General features: G+C 48.4%; 1 protein-coding gene across 1 annotated transcript in view; it reads right to left on the minus strand.

The window, feature by feature from the left end:
- MYO7B (myosin VIIB) overlaps positions 1 to 18,798 on the minus strand; it is a 95,479-nt gene that overhangs the window by 58,511 nt on the left and 18,170 nt on the right. The window contains exons 2-8 of the mRNA XM_024738064.1: positions 18,442 to 18,483; positions 12,571 to 12,684; positions 11,393 to 11,545; positions 9,308 to 9,492; positions 3,372 to 3,493; positions 2,218 to 2,360; positions 1 to 96 (exon numbers count right to left, since the gene is read on the minus strand). The exon at positions 1 to 96 is cut by the window's left edge and continues 7 nt beyond it. Of these exons, the coding sequence (XP_024593832.1) occupies positions 1 to 96; positions 2,218 to 2,360; positions 3,372 to 3,493; positions 9,308 to 9,492; positions 11,393 to 11,545; positions 12,571 to 12,684; positions 18,442 to 18,459 (831 nt within the window). The 5' untranslated portion in view covers positions 18,460 to 18,483. The remainder of the gene's footprint in view (positions 97 to 2,217; positions 2,361 to 3,371; positions 3,494 to 9,307; positions 9,493 to 11,392; positions 11,546 to 12,570; positions 12,685 to 18,441; positions 18,484 to 18,798) is intronic.

Genomic DNA, 18,798 nt, shown 5'->3' on the forward strand with positions numbered 1-18,798 from the left:
CTCGGAGGGCGCGCCCAGGCACAGCAGGTCCTTCTCCTCTGCGCTCATGCCCATGAGCATGCAGTAGAAGATGTGGTAGTTCCGCTCCTCTGGGGCCTAGTGGGGAGGGAGTTCCGGGGAGCTTGTAAGCATCTCGCCTGAGGCTGCGGGGCCTCAGGACTGTCTCCTGCCCCCACCCCTGTCCCAGCTTCCTTCTTCCTCAGCGGGTAGCGCTCCGGCATTGACCTGAGGGATGGCCATGCCTGGTCGCTGTCCTCCTCCAAGGCCAGCTCATCCTGACTCTTCTGCGCGGAAAGGCCACCTTAACCTTGGAACTCGTCACTCCCCGGGGCTTCCCTGCATCCTGACCGCTCCTTGGAGCCCGGAGTCACAGGTGAGGCAGTGAGTCCAGATTCAGACCCGGGCCCTCTGACTCAGAACCCCGGACTCTTTACAGTCTACGGTGAAGCCTTCCTATTCACCTTGTGACCCCCAGGACCTGGCATCCACAGGTTTACCTAGCTGGGACTCTGCATTTTTAAACATTATTATTATTTTTTTTTTTTTGCGGTACGCGGGCCTCACTGCTGTGGCCTCTCCCGTTGCGGAGCACAGGCTCCGGACGCACAGGCTCAGCGGCCATGGCTCACGGGCCCAGCCGCTCCGCGGCATGTGGGATCTTCCCGGACCGGGGCACGAACCCGTGTCCCCTGCGTCGGCAGGTGGACTCTCAACCACTGTGCCACCAGGGAAGCCCTAAACATTATTTTTAAACTTTATTTCACATCCCCGTTGTGAAATTCAAACAATTCCAAGTATAGAGTGTTAAAGGGTGAGTTACTTTCTGCCCCAACTTGCCACTCCTCAGATGACCTCCTCAGAACAGTCTGATGGTCTGTGTTCCTTTGTAGACATCACTAATGTATTTACTTAGAGTATATCTATAAAAAGTTTATTTTTTAGGCAAGAACATACTTATTGTTCTACAGCTTCCTCTTTTTTTCATCTAAACGGGTCTCTTAGCCGTCTGTCTACACTGACACAGACACACCTCCTCAGCCTTTTAACTGACCCAGCGTTCCACAGTATAGATATGCCAAAATTTTTTAATCTTATCATGGACAGGACTTGTCTCTGATCTGCTTTAGAAGTCTCCTGTCCATTCCGGGGTACCTCTTCGAGGAACAAATTCTCTGAATTCACCAACCACCGTGCGAAGAATTACAAGCTTCTGGAAAGGGCAAACTTTGGAGTTGGAGAGACTACCTTCTACTAGTTCTGTGACCCTTGGTAAGTTACTTAACGTTCCTGGACTCAGTTTCTTCATCTCTACAATGGGGAGAAAGAGACCTGTCTCTCCTGGTTGTTGTGAAGGTCTAATGAGATAATGCAGGGGAAACACCTGGCACCAGGTGGGGGTCACTAAAGGTGAGCTTCCTTCTTCAGCTTGCCCAGGTGTCTGTCTGTCCTAACACACAGCGCCAGTCCCTTTGGTGGCATATCCCCAATCTGAAACATCGTGTGTGTGTGGTACATGTGCACTCATGCACACACATGTTAGGGGTTATGCCATCATATGAGAGAGCACCTTACCCCCAACAAAGCCGTGGTAACTCAGCCGATGTGGCTGCCACACTTTGGGCTCCTTGTTACCCAGGACTGTCTACTTGGTTTGTGGGGCGCAGTGCGAAATGAAAGCATGGGGCTTCTTGCTAAAGAGTTATTAAGAGTTTCAAGATGGCAACGACAGAGCATCAAACCGAGACCGGGCCCCTGCGAGTACAAGGCCCCGCGTTGACGACACAGACCACATGCCACCTCATTTCCTGCAGGTGGTCTTTTGAACAGTGTCATCTAGGTCCTCCTGCCAGGGGCCCCAGCACACCTGATGATACATCCACCCCCAGATGGGGACTGGCCTGGCCTCAGAATTAATTATAGTAGAGGTGAAGAGAGGCCGACTATACAGATGGAAAATTCAAAAGAGAAAATCCTTGAATAAATCATTTCCTTGAATATTGGGGAAGGACCATCATTATCCAATTCTAAGGGTCCTTGGCCCATCTCGGACCAGGGTTCAATGACAGCAAGCTAAGGCCTATGGGAGTCTGGGGTGGAGGAAAGGAGGGGTGAGAGTGATGGAAGGGACCCCTCTTGGAAGCCTCCCCAATCCCCTGACTCCCATCCTGGGGTGGGAGGAGGTTCCCCCAGGACCAGTGCAGCGGGAGGAGGCCTTACCTGCCGGCAGACCCGGGATTTCTCCAGGAGAAATTGCTCGATGCACGCCCCCTCAATCACCCCACTGGAGTTGAAGTAGATGTCAATGTACTTCCCAAAGCGGCTTGAGTTGTCGTTTCGGATCGTCTTGGCATTTCCGAAGGCTGAGGGCCGACGGATGATGCCCATGACGGGAGCAGAGAAGAGAAAATTTACTTTTACCGGGGTCCTCTGGGAAGGCTTCTCAGAGGAGGTGGCCAAGCCCAGACTCAAAGGATGGGTAGGATTACACTGGACAGTGGTGGCAGCCAGGGGTTTGCTAAGAGGAAGGCAAAGTGCAGCTAAAGGTTCGGAGGTCAGAAAGCATGGGGTGTGCTTCCAGGGAGGGAAATTCGGCTGGACCATGGGATACAGGAGGAAGGCAGTGGAAGATGGATGGAACTGTTAGCAGGTGGAGCCAAGTAGTGCAGAGCCTTGAATGCCAAGCTAAGAAGTTTGGCATTAGTCCCACAGGTGACGGGGGAAGGAGGAAACCTCCTGAGGGAGTGTGGAGGCGGATTTACATTTTAGAAAGATTGCTCAGGCTGTAGGGTGGAGGCTGGGTTAGAGAGGGCAAGCTCGCAGAGAGAGTGGCAAGAGCTGGCACGGGTCAGAGCGCAGACAAGGAGCTTAGACCAGATGGCGTTTGGGCTGTAGCACGATCCAAAGTGCATGCCATAGAGCTGTTTCTGCAAGGTTTTATCATGTGACTGCATTAAGAGAGATCCTTTGCACACACATCCTCACCTGCACACATAATTGAAAAGAATAGAGGATCTGTCTTATCAGTAGAATGCATTTGGGATCCTTCCCTGTATCAATAATCCGTTCCCAGCATTTCGCAAATTGATTTCATCTTAGAGCCCTTTGTTTTTTATTTGTTAGTTTTTGGCTGCATTGCGCGACATGTGGGATCTTAGTTCCCTGACCAGGGATCGAACCCGCATCCCCTGCAGTACGAGCGCAGAGTCCTAACCACCGGACCGCCAGGGAAGTCCCTTGGAGCCCTTTTTAAATCCTGAGAAGTCACTAAAAGAGGATGGCTTATCCTGCCCTTCCCCACAGGCACCCCCTGGCAGGAAGGTGCCAGCCCACAGGTCCTGGAAAGGAGGCTGGTCCCGTGGGTGACTGCATACCTTCCAGGATGGGGTTGGCCTCCAGGATCTGCTGTTCAATCCACGAACGCTGGCTGCTGATGGTGGCCAGGAACTGCAGGATGAGCTTGGTGGTCTCTGTTTTCCCTGCTCCAGACTCGCCACTGCAAAGAGGGCATGCAGGAACGTCAGTCAGTAGAACAACTAGTTTTCAACACCTGTCAGCTCTCCTGCAGACCCATCACATGCCCGCTTTCTGGGCCGGTCTGAACAAGGATGCTCTCTCCCTGTGCAGAAATCCCACTGCGTTCTCCCTGACGTCCCCTGCCTACTTTGTGTTAGTTTATTAGTGTGTTCATCTTTCCTGCTTGACTATGCAGGTATGGTTGTATGTGGTTCATTCCAGGGTCACTGACACAGTGTTCAGTAACTCCATGAATGAATAAGACCAGGTGATGCAATGCCCTGATAATAATGTTCTCTCTGGGAGCGGTGAGGTCATGCTGGCCAGAGGGGGAACTGCACGAGCCTTTTGGGAAAGCAGTCTGGCCTAGGTATCAAAATGCTTCAGAATTATTCTGCCATTAGTCTAAGGAAGGACTCCTAAAATCAGAAGAAGCCTTCTCCACAAAGCTTCCTGCTCATTGAAGTGTTATTTATTTATTTATCATTGAAATTACGTGGGAAGCAACAAAAATGGGGGAAATTAGTTACAGTCCATCCAGTCAGAGAACGTTGTACAGCCACTTAATCCAGGTCTGCACAGAGCCTGCGGTCACACGAGCAATGCTTACTAATTAAGTGAAGCGGTAAATGTAGGCAGTATTCAGTCAAATTTTAACCAAGTGGGTAGAGGAAGCTTTTTCTTCCAAAAATGTCTAGCAATATTTTTGCTGAGAATATTTTTCTGAAATTTTCTAACATTTTCATAGTGAATATATATTAATTTCATAATGGTAAAATATGAAAACCAGTTTTTTTCATATTTTAGGGCAGTGCAGTGGCCAAGATGGTGCTAGAGAAGGACCTTGAGGACCCTGAGCTTGCCTCCTGCCATAAGCCCCCCCAAATTACAACTGTTTATTTGTTTAAAAGATTTATTCATTCTTTATTTATTTATTTATTTTATTTTTGGCTGTGTCGGGTCTTAGCTACAGCACACAGGATCTTCACTGAGGCATGCGGGATCTTTCTTTGTGGCTCATGGGCTTCTCTCTAGTTGTGGTGGGCAGATTTTCTCTCTCTAGTTGTGGTGCTTGAGCTCCAGGGCACGTGGGCTCTGTAGTTTGTGGCACACAGGCTCTCTAGTTGTGGTGCGTGAGTTCAGTAGTTGTGGTGTGCGGGCTTAGTTGCTCCGCGGCATGTGGGATCTTAGTTCCCTGACCAGGGACCGAACCCACGTCCCCTGCATTGTAAGGTGGATTCTTTACCACTGGACCACCAGGGAAGTCCCCCCAAATTACAACTATTTACAGAGAAATTATTGATGACAAAGACTGGACGACTAGAGGAAAAGAAATTCTTTAACTAAATACATAAAGAAGGGATCACAGCACAGGGAACTGGACTCAATATTCCGTGATAACCTACATGAGAAAAGAATCTGAAAAAGAATGTATAACTAAATCACTTTGCTGTACACCTGAAACTAACACAACATTGTAAATCAACTCTACTCTAATAAAATTAAAAAGACAAAAACCCCCAAACAACAGCAACAACAAAACAAAACAAACAAAAATATTTGCTTAATTGTCTTGGGACTAAATGTTAAATGGCATTATGTTTAAAGAATAAAATACATTTAGTTCACAGTTCAATTATATCAACGCAAAAACAAAAAAAACAACTAAACCAACAACAACAAAGAAGGAACCACAATGAGATGGTAGGAGGGGCAGAGATGCAGTATAGTCAAGACCCATACCCCCGGGTAGGTGACCCGCGAGTGGAAGAATAATTACAATTATAGAGGTTCTCCCCAAGGAGAGAGGGGTCTGAGCCCCGCACTGGGCTCCTGAACCAGGAAGACAAACCCTCACAATGTTTGCCTTTGAAGGCCCATGGGACCTACTTTAAGAAGAGCCAGAGAGCTGTGGGGGATAGAGACTCCACTCCTAAAGGGCGCACACAAAACCTCACACGGCTTGCCTGGGGCAGAAGCAGTGATTTGAAAGGAGGCTGGGTCAGACCTGCTGATCTTGGAGAGTCTCCTGAAGGCAAGGGGCAACTGCAGCTCCCCCTGGGGACACGGACACTGGTGGCAGCCATTTGGGGAGCTCGTTGAGCAAGTGGACACTGGGGCTGGGGGGTGCCATTGTGGAATCCTCCCTCTAGCTCTTTAGTGCCAAGACGTCAATAGTCTGTTGCTGCCAGTGCTGGCACATCTCAGGCCAAGCAACTGCTAGGTGGGGACACAGCCCCACCCACCAGCAGGAGGCTGCCTTAAGACCCCCCAGACAGCTGCCCTAGGACCTGGCTCTGTCCACCAGAGGACCTGGAACCCAGCCTCACCCACCAGTGAGCCGGCACTAGCCTCAGGAACCCCTGGGACCAGCCCACACCCACCAACAGGCCAACACCAACCTTGGAAATCCCCGGGCCCTGCCTACCAGCAGGTTGACACCAACTCTGAGACACCTTGGGAACCCAGTTCTGTCCACAGTGAGCCAGCAATAGCCCCAGGACACCCTGAGATCCAGCCCCCCTCACCAACAGACCGAAGCCAGGTTTGGGACACTCCAGACCCTGCAGCTAGCCATGGCGGGAACTGGCCCCACCCATCAGCTAGATACACTAGAAGGAACAGCAGTAGATCAGATGATACAGAGACATGGATCAGGAAGCTGGAAGACAGAGTAGTGGAAATCACTGATGCTCAACAGGAAAAAGAATGAAAAGAAATGAGGGCAGTTTAATCTGGGACAACATCAAGCATATTAAGGTTCACATTACAAGGGTCCCAGAAGGGGAAGAGAGAAAGGGGCAGAAAACATATTTGAAGGCATAAGAGCTGAAAATTTCCCTAATCTGGGAAAAGAAGGACACATCCAGGTCCAAGAAGCACTGAGAGACCCAAGCAGGATCAACCAGTGAGGGCCACATCAAGACACATTGTCATTAAAATGATAACAGGATGAGAAGATACTAAAAGCAGCGAGGGCAAAGCAACAAGTAACATACAAGGGAACTCCCATAGGCTATCAGCCGACTTTCCAGCAGAAACTCTTCAGGCCAGAGCAGGTGGTACAATATATTTGAAGTGAGGAAAGGGAAAACATACAACCAAGAAGAGTCTACCCAGCAAGGCTCTCATTCAGATCTGATGGAGAGATCAAAAGCTTTACAGACAAGCAAAAGCTAAAGGAATTCTGCACCACCAAACCAGCTTTACAAGAAATGTTAAAGGGAGTTCTCTAAGCAAAAAAGAAAAGGCCACTACTAGAAACATGAAAATTATGACAGGAAAAAAGCTCAGAGGTAAAGGTAAATATACAGTAAAGATAGTAAGTCAACCACATACAAAGCTAGTAGGAGGGTTAAAAGACAAAAGGAGTTAAATCCACAATAAGTAGTCAAGGGATATACAAAAAAAAGGATATAAAATATGATGTGGAAAATAGTAACTGGGCGGGGGGAGTAAAAATGCAGTGTTATTAAAATACATTTTAGCTTATGAGATCAGCAACTTAAAATAATCATGTATATATATGTATGTATAGATGTATGATTATGTATTATATATCATGTATACGTATGATTATATATATGATATATGACAGACATATCTACATAGCAATATATAAACCTCACAGAAACCACAAACCAAAAATCTATAATAGATACACACAGAGAAAAAAAAAGGAATCTAAACATAATGCTAAAGATTGTCCTCAAATCACAAGGGAAGAGAACAAAAGAAGAAGAAAGGAACGAAAAGAACTACAAAACAACCCAAAGACAATTAGCAAAACGACAATAAGGACATACCTATTAACAATTACTTTAAACGTAAAGGGACTAAATGATATATATATACAATGGAATATTACTCAGCCATAAAAAAGAATGAAATCTTGCCATTTGCTACAACATGAATGGACCTAGAGGGTATTATGCTAAGTGAAATAAGTCAGACAGAGAAAGACAAATACTGTTTGATTTCCGGTGGAATCTGAAAAACACAACAAATGAACAAACAGAACAAAACATCAACAAAGTTGTAGATACAGAGGACAAGCAGATGATTGCCTGAGGGTCAGGGGTGGGGGAGGAAAGACATAGGTGAGAGAGATTAAGAGGTACAAACTTCCAGTCACAAAATAAATGAGTCACGGGTATGAAATGAAACTCCTGACCAGTTTTGTTTCCCTTCCTGTACTGTTTTGAAGCAAACCTCAGACAAATACGGTTTCCTCTGAAAATATTAATTTTTTAAAAAAGTTTTGATCCAAATATCCCTGATCACTATGCCAGGGGAGCCAGTCAGGAGAACACCCCTGCAGGTAGAGATGACTCCGAAGGAAGAGGGCTCAGGTGCCTCTCTCGCGCCCCGGGGAGGCAGTTTGACTCACGCAAACAGCCACCCGGGTGCTCTGTGCTTCTCTACAGGCACTGCCGTCCTGGCGGTGAGGCTTCCTGGCAAGACACCGCTCTGTCTTCTTTTCCCAGAGCCCTGGGTTGAAATTCCCTGTTTAACAGCTGTGTGTCTCTAGGAAAGAATGTCACCCGGTGGGAGGTTTCCCCAGCAGTGAAACGGGAATAGGAGTATCTACTACAGAGTTGCTGACAACGTGAAACATGATAACCTAAACTGTAGGACTTCGTTCCAGTCTCTGTTCCAAGGTCCCCTCCTCAGAGAGGCCAGCCCGATCTGCCCTTTAACGTAAAGCAGCGGCCCCATCGCTCTTTCTCCTCTTTCCCTGCAGTGTTTTCCTCTAAAGTTCTTATTACCCGCTGAAACAATTTGCTTGTTTGTTGCCTGTCTCCTCTTCTAGAATGTAAGGTCCACAAGGCAGGGATTTTAGTCCCTTTCCTTTGCTGCTGTCTCCTCATGTTAGGACAGGACAGGAGACAGAATTGGAGCACAAAAGAACCTCGAATGAATGAGTGAATGAATGGGTGAACGGACGGATGAGTGGACGAATGAACGAATGGGTGACTGAGTGAATGGGTGACTCTACTAGAGAACTAAGCAAGGTGTGCTGGAGCCAAATTCCCTCTCCCCGCTTTCTTTCCCACTCTGCCTCCCTTCCATGGGTACCAGGAGGGCAGAAGGCAGAGAAGCCAGGCCAGGCCCGAGTCTCTGAAGCAGCAGCATCACCTGGACTGGAGAGGGACACATCCCTTCTGGGCCCAAGTACCTGAGATCTGTCCTCCCTGAGACTTGCCCTGAGGTTTTTTTGTTTTTAAGATTTTTTGATGTGAACCATTTTTAAAGTCCTTATTGAACTTTCTACAATATTGCTTCTGTGTAATGTTTTGTTTTTTGGCCCTGAGGCATGTGGGATCTTAGTTTCCAAACCAGGGATCGAACCCATGCCCCCTGCATTGGAAGGCGAAGTCCTAACCACTGGACTGCCAGGGAAGTCTCCCTGAGGTGGTTTTTGAGGGGCCTCACCTGTTGGATCCTTGCACCCCAAGTGCCTATCTTGGGTCCCATTTGTAAACCAACCCATCCCCACCCTTCCTTCCTCATCTCAGGAAATATTCACAGAAGGCTGGGGCGGTCCAGGCCCTGATGATACAGTGGAAGAACAGGTTCTGACGGAAGGCAGCCTCAGAAGGACTTTTCAGGGTGGAGGGGCCACGGGGGCCAGATGCAGGGGAGCTCGTGGCCATGAAGGGGGGTGTTTGCAGTTGAACGGGAGCCCCTAAGTCACACACTACTCTGGAGAGGTTTTGGGAGAGGAGATGCGCCCTCCTTTATGAGATGCTCAGAGGCAGTGTCTGGCCCACCTGCCCGCCCAGGACCTCACCTGATAATGCAGCACTGGTCCATCTTGTGCTGCTTCATGTTGAAGTAGCAGTTGTTCGCGATGGCAAAGATGTGCGGTGGCAGCTCGCCCACGTGGCGCTTGTAGTACAGCTGCACCTGCTCCACGGTGTAGAGGGGCAGCACCTGGTACGGGTTCACGGCCACAAGGATGGAACCTGTGTACGTCTGGGGAAGGGAGAAGGTGGTTAGTGACCCCTGCTCTGAGGATCAGCGCTGCCTGGCCCTGATCTTGGCCTTGGATGCCACCCCCCGAGGGCCACCAGGGCTGGCTGACTGTGGCGGGGAGGCGGGGTCTGATTCTGGACCGAGAGACGAGACCCTCAGCAGCTCAGATCCTTCACCAGGAAAGAGAGCTCCCAGGCAGGGGTGAATTCGCAGGGACGTTAAATGAGGTGGTCGTGCTTCATGTTTGGCGCTCTGTCCGGTATTCAGAAGAGGCTTGATAAAAATGGACTGAATGGGGCTTCCCTGGTGGCACAGTGGTTGAGAGTCCCCCTGCCGATGCAGGGGACACGGGTTCGTGCCCCGGTCCGGGAGGATCCCACATGCCGCGGAGCGGCTGGGCCCGTGAGCCATGGCCGCTGAGCCTGCGCGTCCGGAGCCTGTGCTCCGCAACGGGAGAGGCCACAACAGTGAGAGGCCTGCGTACCGCAAAAAAAAAGCAGTGGTTAAGAATCTGCCTGCCAATGCAGGGGACACGGGTTCGATCCCTGGTCTGGGAAGATCCCACATGCCACGGAGCAAGTAAGCCCGTGTACCACAACTACTGAGCCCAGCGTGCTGCAACTCCTGAAGCCCGTGTGCCTAGAGCCCGTGCTCTGCAACAAGAGAAGCCACCGCAATGAGAAGCCTGCGCACTGCAATGAAGAGTAGCCCCGGCTCGCTGCAGGTAGAGAAAGCCCACGTGCAGCAACGAAGACCCAGCGCAGCCAAAAAAAAAAAAAAAATGGAGTGAATGTATGAAGCAAGTCTTCACCTGCCTTTCACAGGGGCCTCCGTGAGGCTGGGCCACCACAGTAGCCCTCATGGACCCCTCCTGGACCCTCCCACTCATCTGGAGCCTCCACTGGGCCTGCCTGCCCCTCTGGGTTGGGACGGGGATGGCCATCTCAACAGTCATGTTTTCATGACTTGTCATGAAGTCGTGTCTACGTTTTCGTTTTAGGAAGGGAGAGGATAATCTCTCTGGCTCAGGGCTATGACAACCACCAGATAAAAGAATGCAAGCATAAGCTCTTTGGAAAAGATAAGCTGCAGTTCAACTTGGATAATTGTTGTTTTAGGTCCCAGCAGCTGAGGCTCACTCATCCAAAGTGGACTCAGAGTACCCCATCCCCATCTCCTTCCCGAGGGTCTCCTCCTTCTCCTCTCCCAGCCCAGCCCTCTATTCGGGGGCCCCTGCTCACTCTCCCACTCCTCTGAGCATCCCAGCATCAGGGCTGGTCAGAGGTCAATGAGCCACCTCCCTCTGAGAAGCCCAGGCAGGTGGTGACTTCCCCGGGTCACACCCACTCACGGCAGGGCTGGTGTCAGTGTTGGAATACCACCTCCCCTGGGAGGTCTGCATTAGAACAGGGATGAGACCCTCCCATCCACTGCTAGGCTTTGGGAGAAGAACCCGCAGTTACCTACGCGGCCCTCCTGGTCATCACGCAACTTACTTCATAGGAGGGCAGAGGTCTTCTGCCTGGTGACCCTGTCTCTGCCACATACCTAGGAAGGAACCAGGCAGAAGACCACGCCCCACGCCTTCAGTCCACTCGGCCGTCAGAGCAGGCCTTCTGCTCAGCCACAGAGGAGCGAAGAGGCAGCAGTAACTGAGTGCCTCCTATGTGCCGGGTACTGAGCTGGCATGCTGCATGTCAGCCTTCTGTACACTCGAAGGCTTTATCCCCCTGCTTCTTTCAGACTGGGGAGCAGAGATCGATGAGCATCCTCATACTGTGAGGGCGTGGGGAGTAGGGACTGAGCCAGGTGTGCCCGGGGCATAGTTTGCTTCCCCAGCCAAGTCAGCACGTGTGGCCGCAGCGCACCAGGGGGCCCCATGTGGCCAGGAGGGACTCACGTAGATCTTGTCCTGCCGGTAGCGGATCAGGAGGTTGTGCACCATGCCCGCCTCGTTCAGGTCCCCCAGGAGGATCATGTCATCCACGCCCTGAGCAGAGTTGGGGTGCATGGGGCTGAGGGTGCCAAGGTCCTCTGCTCGGATCCAGTGTTCCTGGAACAAAGGGCACAGGCTTTCCTGAGCGGGGGTTGTCCTGGGCCAACCTGTCCCCCATGTCCTCAATGGATCAGACGATCTAGTGGCCGGCACCTGGCCAGCTTTGGTCTGTGGTGAAGGTCAAGGGGTCGGCTCAGTCCGAGGCTGGAGTCAGCACACGTCTAGGGCCGAGGGTCAGTGTGCACTGAGGGTCAGTGATTGGGATCAGGGGCCGTCTGCAGCTGGGGAGCCTCACAGATGGTTGGAATAAAAGTATGCAAGTAAAAGTGTTCTTTAAATGGCATGACATCATTTTGCAAATAGAAGGTATTATTGTTAACATTTGACTGGCTTCCCATCTGTGGGGCTCACAGGTCACAGTCTAGAATTTTCTCCTTGGAGGCCAAGTCTCCACATGCTTTACTTTGAAGCACCTCAGCAAAGAGGCTTGCCCAAGGAGGACTTAAATGACCAGCTGGACCCCTCACTCTGCATGCCCTTCTCCACTGTCGCTCCCCTGCTGCTCCGCAGCCCCCCAGGTGACGGAGCTCGCTTCCCAGCAGGTCACCCTGAGCCTCCTACTCTCTCTTCTGGGCTGTTTTGCTCAGCGTGAGCTGGGCTTCCTCCATCTTCTCACATTCCAGGGCCTCCCCTCCAGGCATCCTTCTCACCTTTCCCTCCCTCCTCCTGTCCTTCCTGCTCAGCTTCCTTTACTTTGCAAACAATCTTCCTGCCCTCCCCCTCTCTCTGTCACAGCCCGTTTCCCACTTCACGCTTTCCTGCTCCCCTAATTGTCCTAATTTTCCATCTGCCAACACACTCCCTGCTTTTCACTATAGAAGCAGTTCCCAAGACAGACACATAACGTTCACCACGACGGGACTTCCCTGTAGTCTGTCCTGCCACATGGGTCCCTGACTTGGGCTCTCAAATCCCTGGTGCTGGGGGCAGCACCAGAGAAGGGAGGGGGCTCAGGGCCCAGGAGGGGTGGGGGGATGGGGCTGAAAAGGCTGAGCCCCTCAGGAGAGCGAGGCCATACTGACTTTGTATTCATCATCTTCAACCAAGATCTTGCCAGGCTTTGTCTCTTTGATGATGCCCCCGATGGGCACGCTGGTCTTGTCAGCAGAGGTGAAGTTCAGCCACACGTGGTCACCCTGGAGAGCAGAGAGGAGTCGGTGGTCAGATGCTTGATCCACCTTCCCCTTCCTGCTCAAGACTTACCTCCCCCGGGGGTGTCCCTTCCAACCAAGAGATCCCACAGTGGCTGAGGCATGCTCTCTCCCCCTTCCCCTCCTCCTCCTTTTTCTTTTTCTTCTTCCCTCTCTCCTACCCTGCTCCCAGCCCTTTCTCACTCTTGCCAGGAAGTTAATGGGAGGTGGCAGGGGAAGCTTCCCTGGCCTAGCTTTTTGCAGGAAAGTATCTCTCTGTGAGGTGCAAAAAGAGAGTCTTTGCCCTGCGAATAGCCCTGTAGCACCCAAACCCATTGGCTGGGGAAAGACAAAGACTAAAATCTCACTAGGTTTGTGCCTGGCCTGCAACAGGGCATTGACCCACAGGAACCTCTTTCTAATCCAAGAAAGCTCACCCTGCTCAAAGAGGAGGAATCCCAAAGGAACAAGCAGAGATCCACATGCAAATATACTGAAATTCAAAAGGAGGAAATGAGCAGGTGAATAACACTCACCAGGGGAAAGCAAACTGCCACAGAGCAGTGGAAGGTTGTGACCAAGTATCTCACCATGATTCCAAAAAAACTTACTGAGGTGTGGAGCTGAGGGACGAGAGCTCAGAAATTAGACGCCGAGACAACTGAAAAGCATGGGACGTGAGTTGGCAGAGCTCAAGAAAGAAAGGGAGGTAAAGAAGTAAACATGGGCCAGAGATGAAAGCAAAACTGGAAGCAACAACAGGGGCGTAAGCACTTACTAAAATCGTAGTAAAGATCATAGAAGACAGGAGGAGAAAAGTGAGCAAAGTGACAGGGAAATTTTCGAAATTAGGATTAGGAAAAAAAGGATAGATACGGAAGGCAGACAAAAACACTAACAATTGAAGTGCACAAAGAAGAAAATCGGGGAAAAAACCAGAAAAATTACTTAAACATAAAATTCAAGACAACTTTCAAGAAATTAATGAAGCCTTGAATCTATGGATTGAAGACACACCATTATTTCTTTGAAATAATGACAAAGAAAAATCAACTCCAGGACATAAAGGTATTGGACTAAAAAATTAAGAAATAATTTTTTGAGGGGTAGGCAGACAAAAAGACAAGTTCACTTATAAGGAGATAATTCAGGACAAATTCAAATCATATACGAGGGCCAAACATCTCCTACAAAGATCTCAGGAAGAGAACAATACAGCTGTTAGGATGGCCGTTATAAAAAAGTACAGAAAACAACAAGTGTTATTGAGGATGTAGAGAAATTGGAACCCTTGTACACTGTTGGTGGGAATGTAAAATGGTGCAGCCACTGGAGAAAACAGTATGAAGGTTCCTCAATAAATTAAAAATAGAATTACCATATGATCCAGCAATCCCACTTCTGGGTAAATATCCAAAGAAATTCAGAGCAGGATATCAAAGACATATTTGCATTCCCATGTTCATTGCAGCGTTATTCAAAATAGCCAAGCAGTAAAAGCAACCCAATTGTCCATTGGCAGATGAACAAATAAACAAAAATGTAGTATATGCAGTCATCCCTAAAAGTACTTGGGGGATGGATTCCAGGAGCCCCTGCAGATACCAAAATCCATGGATGCTCAAGTGCCTTATATAAAATGACATAGCACAATGAATACTACACACCATGGAATATTATGCAGCCTTAAAAAAGAAGGAAATCCTGTCACGTGCTACGGTGTGGATGGACCTCAAGGACATTATGCTGAACAAGAGAAGCCAGTCACAGAAGGACGCATGCTGTATGATTCCACTCATGGAAAGTATCTGGAGTAGTCAAAATCATAGAAACAGAAAGTAGAAAGGTGGTTGTCAGGGGCTGGAGGACGGAAGGAAAATAGTGTTTAATGAGTATAGAGTTTCAAGTGTGCAAGATGAAAATGTTCTCTGTCGCACAACAACGTGAATATACGTAACAATACTGAAATGTACACTTAAAAATGGTTAAGACGGTAAATTGAACGTTATATTTTTTACCACAAAAAAAAAAAAAACAGAAAAAGAAATCCAATAATTTTTTTACCCAGCCAAATTGTCTTTCCAGTATAAAGATAACAAACATTTTTGAAGATACAATATTTTCCCATAAGCCTTTTGGAAAAAAACGATTAGGGGACAAACTTCAGTCAACAGTGCAAAGAATGAAGATAGGTCCACACCAACACACACATCAAGAAATTTCAAAATACTTGGGACAAAGAAAAGATCATAAAAGCTTTCAGAGAGAAAAATAAGTTTTATACAAAGGCTCAAGGATTAAAATATTGTCCACCTTCTCCATAGCAAGGCTGGAAACCAGAAGGAGTACATGTCTTCACAGTTCTCAGGGAAAATTACATCTAGCATGGAATCCTATGCCCAGCTGACATTCAAATGTGAGTAAACATATTTTCAGACATGCAAGCTGTTAAAAATACTTCATATGTATCCTTTCTCAGGAAGCTATTACAGGTTGTGCTTGATCAAAACAAGGGAGTAAACCAAGAGAGAGAAGAACCTTGGGTCTAAGAAAAGGGATTCAGTGCAAAGGAGAGGTGAAAGAAATCTTCAGGGTGGTTGTGAAGGAGACCCCAGGACAATTCTGAGATGTGTGCCTCAGAAGTAGAAGATGCCGGTTTAGATATGGCCTCAGCAACGCTGGGAGAAACTTCTTCCTGAGGATGAAACTGATTGAACTCCCAGATGAATCACTTTGAAAGGACATTGACATATCTGGGAGAAAGCTGGGTGGCGGGGGGCGGGGGGAGGTTATGTCGTCATAAGTACAGAGAAAACAAAGCAGATAGGGCAGAAGGACAATTACAAAGTCTAGCAAAGGGAAGCACAGCACTTACAATACATTGCAGGGCTCAGTCCAGAGGAACATTTTCTTTCTTTCTTTTTTTAAACTTTTTATTTTATATTGGAGTATAGCTGATTAACAATGTTGTGTTAGGGACTTCCGTGGTGGTACAGTGGTGAAGAATTCACCTTCCAATGCAGGGGACGTGGGTTCGATCCTTGGTCAGGGAACTAAGGTCCCACATGCCGTGGGGCAACTAACCCCGTATGCCACAACTACTGAGCTTTAGTGCCTCAACTAGAGTGCACATGCCACAACTACAGAGCCCACGCACCCTAGAGAAGAGAAAACCCACAGGCCACAACTAGAGCGAAGCCCACACACCACAACGAAGAGCCCACGTGCTACAAAGAAAGATCCCGCGTGCCTCAACCAAGACCCTGCGTGCCGCAACTAAGACCCGACGCAGCCAAAAATAAAAACAAAAACAACAACAAAAAAATAATGTGTTAGTTTCAGATGTACAGCAAAGTGATTCAGTTACGTATATACATGTATCTCTTCTTTTTCAGATTCTTTTCCCATTTAGGTTGTTATATAATATGGAGCAGAGTTCCCTGTGCTCTACCGTAGGTCCTTGTTGGCTATCTGTTTTAAATATAGCAGTGTGTACATGTCAGTCCCAAACTCCCTAACTATCCTTCCCCGCCCCTGACGCTTCCCCCTGGTAACGATAATTTCGTTTGAGAGGAACATTTTCTTAGATAAAACAAGTAAGCTCTGTATGTAGATCTAATGAAAACTAGGATTTAACAATTTCGGGAGGAAGGAGAGATAGTATGAGTGCTGTGGGCGGGCGTTAGTGGCAAGGAGCTAAGGCCCTTCTCACCTAGTGGGAAGTCAGTAATAGGTGATGCCTGGAACCAAAAACTCAAACAGCCCTGTACCCACGTTCTTTAGAGGCACAGAGGGAAGTATCAATGAATCGACTAGAAGGTCGAGGTGGTCACCTCTCTGGAAGAGAAAGTGGGGGACTGATTCTTCAAACTGTGTGCCCAAGACAACTTAATAGAACTAAAAGCGAAATGAAAAAGAACAGTAATGAACAGCTGCCACAGGATGCAGAAGACCAGCCTGAGAAGCGTACTAGATTCAGTGAACTAATTGAATCACATCAGGAACCTCAGAGACCTAGAAAAGCTTTCTTACAGCAAGGATAAAATTCCAGTGTGAAAATTGCGGCATGCAGCTGAAACAGCGGGCAAATTACCAAATGAGAAGATTATCAGTCAAAGACAGATGATGGGAACTTCCCTCGTGGTCCAGTGGTAAAGAATCCACCTTCCAATGCTGGGGATACAGGTTTGATCCTTGGTCAGGGAACTAAGATCCCACATGCCGCGGGGCAGCTAAGCCCAAGTGCCACAACTACTGAGCTTGCACACCTCAACTAGAGAGCCCACGTGCTGAAGACTACAGAGCCCACGCGCTCTGGAACCCACGCACCATAACTACAGAGCCCACGTGCTCTGGAACCCGCACACCGTAACTACAGAGCCCACGTTCCCTGGAGCCTGTGTACCACAACTAGAGAAGAGAAAACCCGCACGGCACAGCTAGAGAGAAGCCTGCACGCCACAGCGAAAGATCCCGCATGCCTCAACGAAGATCCCGCATGCGTCGAAGACCCGACGCAGCCAATAAATAAATGAATACATAAATAAATAAAAAGACAGATGATGGGTATCTCACAGTGAACTTGATATTAACCAGAGATGAAAAAGAGAAAGACCATTTCCAGTCCACACTTAATGATAAGGTGTCAGGCCAACATGAGCTGGAAAAATAAACAAAAGAGCTAGAACATGACTTTTGTTCACTCCATTTGGCCAAAGCTCTCCTAGGAAATAAATGAGAAGCCGAGTGCAGAAAATAGAGCTGCTTCATGAACTCTATTGGAAGAAAAAGATGACTGTGCAGAAACAGCTGGATCAGGAGAAGAGTGAGCGAGAAGAGATAAAGCAGAAGCTATCAGCTGCAAAGAAAGTAAAGTCTATATTGAGATTCAAGGAACAGAGGATGAATTACAGAAAGCAGAGAGATCTACGTGACCTTCGTTGTTCTTTGTGATAAGAAATACCTGACGACTGGCTGCTACCCATGATGCAGAAAGTTCCTTCCCCAGCCTGAGACAGAAATTACTACAAGGAAACTCAAAGACCCAAGGCCGTGAAGAATCCACTTCCGGGAGACCTGATCCTCAGTCTTCCGAGGTGGGCTGGCTCTTCCGGACATTGGCTGAAATGGGTGTTGTGCCCTGATCCCATGTGCCCACCTGCCATGTCTTCTCTTCCCATAGAAAAGATGGGCCTAGAGATGCCTCTGTGCTGCCTTTACTTAGATAAATGAAGGATCCAACCAATGAGAAGTACCCTGTCAAGACATTTTTTTTCTGTTCTTTTATTTTTCATTTTATTTTATTTTTAAAATTTTTATTGAAATATAGTTGATTTACAATGTTGTGTTAGTTTCAGGTGTATAGCAAAGTGATTCAGTTATACATATATGTATATATATTTTTTTACGTTCTCTTCCATTATAGGTTACTACAAGATACTGAGTATAGTTCCCTGTGCTATACAGTAGGTCCTTGTTGGTTACCTATTTTATATATTGTAGTGTGTTTTGTCAGGACATTTTAAGCCCTGAATATAAGTAAGGGATTACTGTACAAGTGTGGTCCCCCTGCCAAAGTCCAAAGGTTGGCCAAGGTCATTTTCTTTAGGTAATACAATCTGTCTCGTTCCTCCAAACTCCCTGTCTCCGGTATTCTCCTTATAGGGTCTCAGTGCCTCTCTTCTTCTTTCCTTGGGAGTGATTTGACTCACCCTGTGGCAGCTCCCACGAACAACCCCTCGATGGAAGAGATGCAATTCTTACCAGTCTCAAGCCCGACATCCTGAGGCAGCCACTCCTGACAGCCTGTGTGCAGAGAGAAAGCAGAATGTCAGTCCTCGTGGCCCTGAGTTGGAGCCCTGGAGGGGAGGAGCCACCTGTGTTCATCAGCGTGGCTCTGAGCGCCTGGCATGGGGCCGAGAAATGACTCTTCAATGAGTGGACGGATGAGTCATTGTCCCACCGCAAGTGTGAGAGGAGGCGCCCTCAGCTTCATCCATCCTATCTCATCTTTACTGAACGTCTATTTTGCACTTGGCACTGGGCTCAGCTGGGAGTGCGGTGGTTCTGAACATCCTTAGGACACCATCCCTGCCATACAGAAGCTCAAGCTGTGTCTGG

This window comes from Neophocaena asiaeorientalis, unplaced genomic scaffold, assembly GCF_003031525.2.
Source record: "Neophocaena asiaeorientalis asiaeorientalis breed wild unplaced genomic scaffold, Neophocaena_asiaeorientalis_V1.1 scaffold98, whole genome shotgun sequence".
Lineage (NCBI taxonomy): Eukaryota > Metazoa > Chordata > Mammalia > Artiodactyla > Phocoenidae > Neophocaena > Neophocaena asiaeorientalis.